This window comes from Battus philenor, unplaced genomic scaffold, assembly GCF_028537555.1.
Source record: "Battus philenor isolate CCGP_79_NKW_IND1 unplaced genomic scaffold, ilBatPhil1.0.hap1 SCAF_22, whole genome shotgun sequence".
Classification (NCBI taxonomy): Eukaryota; Metazoa; Arthropoda; class Insecta; order Lepidoptera; family Papilionidae; genus Battus; species Battus philenor.
This window is the reverse complement of record NW_027181685.1, coordinates 669,458-675,457: the sequence shown is the minus strand read 5'-3', so window position 1 is coordinate 675,457 and position 6,000 is coordinate 669,458. Positions and strand designations below refer to the sequence as shown.

The 6,000-nt window shown below is 36.6% G+C and overlaps 1 protein-coding gene across 1 annotated transcript in view; it reads right to left on the bottom strand.

Annotated features, from left to right (window-relative positions):
- Window positions 1-3,030: 3,030 nt before the first annotated feature.
- The window catches only part of ldd (lipid droplet defective), a 137,744-nt gene continuing 134,774 nt past the window's right edge, over window positions 3,031-6,000 (bottom strand). The window contains exons 69-71 of the mRNA XM_068766793.1: window positions 5,409-5,557; window positions 4,204-4,316; window positions 3,031-3,484 (exon numbers count right to left, since the gene is read on the bottom strand). Of these exons, the coding sequence (XP_068622894.1) occupies window positions 3,347-3,484; window positions 4,204-4,316; window positions 5,409-5,557 (400 nt within the window). The 3' untranslated portion in view covers window positions 3,031-3,346. The remainder of the gene's footprint in view (window positions 3,485-4,203; window positions 4,317-5,408; window positions 5,558-6,000) is intronic.

Sequence of the window (6,000 nt, the reverse complement as noted above, 5' to 3'; positions counted from 1 at the left end):
GTATACAAAATCAATGCCGGAGCTGTAAAAATCAATTTCTTTTTCTGTAAAATATGTTGACAGATACGACATTACTTTCCGGTTCCTCTAATATTTAGTTATAATTTAATTAAAGTTCTAGATTAATTATTTGCAGCTAAATTAATTATTAAATTATCGTAATATTATAGTTTTTAATCAAAGTATATTGTTGATTTTTAGGGACTTTCCCTTTATGATTATATGTCTATGATCTCATTTGCAAAAAGCTTTATTCTTGTGTTCTAACATGTAATGCTATTAAAAATAAAAGATATTTATTAAATGTGTTTTATTTTAAAATCAAATATAATCTAATATATAAAATTCTCGTGTCACGGTGTTCTCACTTGAACTCCTCTGAAACGGCTTGACTGATTTTTACCAAATTTAACATGCGTATTCAGTATATCTGAGAATCGGCTACTATCTATTTTCTATACCCCTAAGTGATATAGGTTGTTCACACTTAAAAAAATTTTTTTATTTTTTTAACGAAATTTTTTGGTTTTATTTTTTTATGATACAGCATACAAGAATACATACAAACATAAATTTTCACCCCTCTACGATTAACCCTTATTTTTAATTTGTAAATTAAAATATTAATTTTTTTTTTGCAAAACGACGTTTGCGGGATCAGCTAGTACACTATAAACAGAATAAGCTGTTTCATAGCACGTCTAAACATTTATTATTTATGTGGAGTCCTGTCTGTGTTAACTCTGTGGTTTATTGTAATAAATGAAATAAACAGTTTGTTTTTTGAGCGACATTAGGGTTTTGCCTCATGCCAGGTCTAAGAAATTCTGTTTTAAACTTTAAGTGAGTCTAGGGGACTCCAGTGGGACTCTGTGTTTGTCACTAATCGGTGTAACATAACTCCTGAAGGTGCCCCGTGGAGAGGTGAAACTGTTGAGTGGTTTAACGGTGGCAGTTGTGTAATTCGCATTGTTTGCCGCATACGCATTTATCAGCGGGCGGTGCACTTTGTTGCACGACTACCACTGCATGTGCGGAAGTAGCTAAATATTGGTCCTTTTCTTACTTAAACTTTTAGTGTTTGCGATCCCCCTTTGCCTTTTGAGGTCACCTGGAGAACAATGCAAGGAGCAGTTTGAATAATTGCTCGTCTGAAATGGCAGTGAGAGTAGAGCACGAAAGGTTCTCAAGTGGCAACACGGAGGCTGCAGACGCCGTGTGGGTAGGGCTACCACTGTATGTTGCGACGACATAGTTAAGCTCACGGAAAGTAGATATATGCAGACAGCGTAAGGCCTGCCATTGTAGATATTTGGGGGAGGCCTATGTCCTTGCAGTGGGCTCTGTCAGCTGAAAAGAAGATCCCCTCTCCTTATATGGCTCAAGGTTACCCAGAGAGCAATGGAGACTGCTATGCTGCATTATCTATCTATCTGCAGAAGAACCAAAATCATCGACGTAGCTCGAAGAATTGGTAGTGGGCCGTTTCGGGGCCGTTGGCGCCGAAAGATTCTAGTGGCGAAAGTGGCGACTACGAGTCGTAGTCGCCACTTGAGACGGTGTGGGTAACCCCACTAGGTGGAACAACGACATAGAGTCACTGGATGTGGTCGTTCAGGAACGGTCATCGAGACGATATATGCGTGTCTATAGGCAATATGATTATGATTATATTTCATCATCAAAAAACTACTCTTCCGTTCTGCTTCGTAATGATATATATAGTTAAATATCGTTTATTGTTCTCTCTAATTAACCTTTTAAATAGTAAGAAAGGAAATATATAGCTACTTCCGCTATGCAGTAGCAGTCGTGCAATGAATTGCACCGCCTCGTGCATCCTCAGGAGTGCCCCGTGGAGGGGGGAAACACGTGTTGAGTGAATTAACGGTGGTAGTTGTTCGCATTGTTTGCCGCATACGCATTTATCAGCGGGCTGTCGGGCGCTCATAATGTAAATATTTCTACTTCAAACATCGAATCGGCACAAATGCCTTCGAGTGATGAAAGTGAATTCGAACCTTCGACTTGAAAATTTTTAATTTTCGATTTACACGTTTTCCTCAGGAACGTATCTACCGTGTAAATCGGGGGATAGGTGTACTATGAAATATGGGGTAATATAAAATAAAACATTCAATACCTCTAACCAAACGAGTTTTATTCAGCAATCCATTACAAGCATGCGTCAAATATATTATATCACAGAGCGCGTATAAAATCCGTCAACCGAAGGTAAACATTTGCGACCAGCGTATTTCAAAAACTACTTAACCTAAATTCATTTGACTAGGGATGAACGATTCGAGTAAATACATAATCGATGTCGAGTACTTTTTATATCGATTTTTTGACAGTCATCGATTAAAGTATCGATAAATATGAATACGATTATTTTTTATTTCGATAGATATTCAGCTGATTGGATGTTAATTTTGAACGCTTTATTTAAACGTGACCGAATATATCTTAAGTTCTAAAACGGACGCAATGGAAACTGCTTCCAAAAGTAATCTAATAGGAAAACATAGAATAGTTTATATTTTTTTGTTAAAATCGACAGTAACTAACTTTTTCATAAATTGTTTTTTCATCGGTTCTTTTTAATTTTTCAAAGATAAAGTATCGACACGAGTAATTATCAATACTTTAAGACTGATAAGCACTAAGTATCGATATTTTAAAACTAACACCGAGTAAGAATCGATACTAAGACTGATGCCGAGTAAGTATTTTTTGCTTTTAAACCGATACTGAGTAAGTGTCGATATTTTAAAACTAGTATCGATTAAGTATAAATACTTTAAGACCGATACTGTATCGAGTAAAAGTATCGATATTTCAGTGATATCATTTCATCCCTATACTTAACTTAAAATGTCATTATCTCTAAAACTGTCACTCTTCTTAAAAAAAATATTAATTAATGTCATAATTTATACAGATTTCACATTTATTTTTTTAAAATAAATCCATTGTTTTCTTTTATTTTATATGCATTTCCTTATTTATAAAGTTTTATTTTCGCTTTTAATTTAAGCCGTATTTATTTACAACTAATCTTTGATATAATTTGTTCTTGGGTTTACACAGATGATATATATTTTAACTGTTACATTAACATTTCCTTATAAATGGGTAACCACAGACTAAATTTGTTAAACAGAAAAAAATAGCATTGATTTCTGTTTTTCTATCAAATAATTTAGACTTAAAGAAGTACATAAAATAGGCAATTGTCATGATTAAAATATTTTTTTTCAACTAAAACTTATTAGGAAAATATTGTTCACTATATTTAGTCTAAAAGTTTTTCTCGCCTTGGCTTTAAAGCTAGATATTGCAATCACAGAGCGGTGACTGTGCTAAGGTCTTCGTGGCTGGCACGTCGCGACAGTGGAGGGGAGACGGCCGGGGACGGAGTCCGGACCTCCTCGATGTCAGTGCCCCGTGATTGACTGGACCCAGCGAAGTTTAGGAACATCTGTTGACAGGCAATATGCAATTTGAAGATCATACATTTTTTACATGTTTTATATACACAAATATTTAATTATACCGCAATGTTTCAAAATGAAAGTCTTTGACCAAAATGTGTTGCTGGTGATCACATTCGGATGAGAAGGCTCAAGGTCACCCAGAGAACAATGGAGAGGGCTATGCTCGGAGTTTCGATGCGAGATCGAATCAGAAATGACGAGGTCCGCAGAAGAACCCAGATGACCGACGTAGCCAGAAGGATTACACGTTTGAAGTGGCAGTGGTCAATGGCCAATGGACCCGAAAGATTCTAGAGTGGCGACCACGAGCCCGTAGACACAGCGTGGGTAGGTCCGCTAGGTGGAGCGAAGACATAGAGTCACTCGTAGTAGTCGTTCAAGAACGGTCATCGAGTCGATATTTGGGTGTCTATAGGCAATATGATGATGATTATATTTCATCAACAAAAAACTCTTCCGTTCTGCTTCGTAATGATATCTAAGTTAAATATCGTTTATTGTTCTCTCTAATTAACCTGTTAAATAATCATTAAATTCAAATGTTTATGTTTATTCAAATTGGCATATGCGCTTTTGAATCGTCGATTATTTTTATATTAGTAGTAAGCTACAACCGGCTCGGAACGCAGATTCTTTGGAGGAGGCCTAAGTCTTGCGGTGGACGTTCATCGGCTGAAAAGAAGAAGGAGAATGATAAGCAGACCTGATCAAGTGAGCTCTGGTTGACTGTGAAGTCTTCGATGTCGCAGGCGCTCTGTAGCTCTGCTGTGAGGCGGAACACATCACTAAGTTTCGTTGTTACTTGTTTACCGTCAACTGAAAACGAAACACAAGCCCTCTCATGAAAATAATTCTAAATATATTTATTGAATCGTCAATTATTTTAACAATATAAATGTTAAGCTACCACTGGCTCGCAATGATGATATACTAAGAGCCAGCCGGAAACTCAACATAGATTATTTTTAGATCAAACTTAACAATTAATAAAAGGACCAATATTTAGCCACTTTCGCACATGCAGTGGTAGTCGTGCAATAAAATGCACCGCCCGCCAGCCCGCTGATAAATGCGTATGCGGCAAACATAGAGAACTCTGTGTTTGGCACTAATCGGTGTAACATGACTCCTGAAGATGCCCCGTGGAGGATTAAAACACGTGTTGAGTGCTTTGGCGGTGGCGGTTGTGTGATTCGCATTGTTATAGATATATCAACATTGTAAATGTGTTGTTAGATTCTTTTATGGCGGGTAGATCTTGATGTAATAATGACACTAAATCCGAAGTAGAAGTGCATATATTAATGAAGATTAGTCGATATTTATACTAATATAAATAAAGAATTATATTTCTGTGGAATTCCCCTTTTCGATACGCCGCTGACGATGATGTAATGTTGCTCCTATAGTGTTAACAAATATACCACTTATTTTGATCAAGTAAAAACACTTGAACGCTATAATAAGATTTATTTAATAATAAACTTTTAATTTTATATATAAAATCGGGAGTTCTAAGTTACATTAGGAAACTTTAATATATATGTACACTCAGATCACGTGAAAGATTTGTTGAATTCTTCCTAGGGCCGAGAGGTCGAAATAGATGTGTGTATTTCATACGAGTTTCGCCTGTATTTATACCGATGTAAGTAAAGACGATGACGTAATATTGCCCCTACTACACCGATGTAAATAAATAATTATATATTTCTGTGGAATTCCTCTTTTTGATGCGCCGTTGATGATGACGTAATATCGATTCTGGAATACCGATGTAAATGATTACATTTCTGTGGGATTCCCCTTTTCAATGTGCCGATGACGATGACGTAATGATGCTCGTACAGATTTTTTTTTTTAACGAAATGTAGGCAAAAGTATAGAATAATTTGATGACAAACTTACCGACGCTGTCTGTGGGCAGCAAGAAATGCAGTGCGTTCCGATGCATGGCCTGCAGTTGAGCGTGAGGCGCGGACGACTGCAGACGTCTCCATGCTGCATGCACACCGCCGTCTCGTATCCTCCACCACACAGCCTGCCCACCTCCAAACCTGATGCACAAGTGATACATCACTTACGTAGTTTCCCAACATGGGGCGCACGCCACAAAGGGCAGCAAGTAGACACGTCTACACCTTAGTATTCATATTTTTTATTTCATATTTTATATCACGTGTTTAACCTCGAACGAACGAAATCATTGCTCTAAAACCAATAATAGACTACGTCCTGTGGATGATGGCAGATCCTGATGAAGAATCCGCAGTTCGTGCTAGATGTTCTGGAAATCCGAAACTAATGTTGATTTTATAAAAGCATGTAAAACGTCCACCGTTTGACATAGAGTTCTCCTCCTTACTTCATCACAATACATGTATTTACATTTTTGCATTTAAGATTCATTTACAATTTTATTATTCTTTCGTGTTTTCTTCTTAATTCTACACAATCATTAATGTATTTTCTTAAATTTACCTTTTAATACTATTATTTA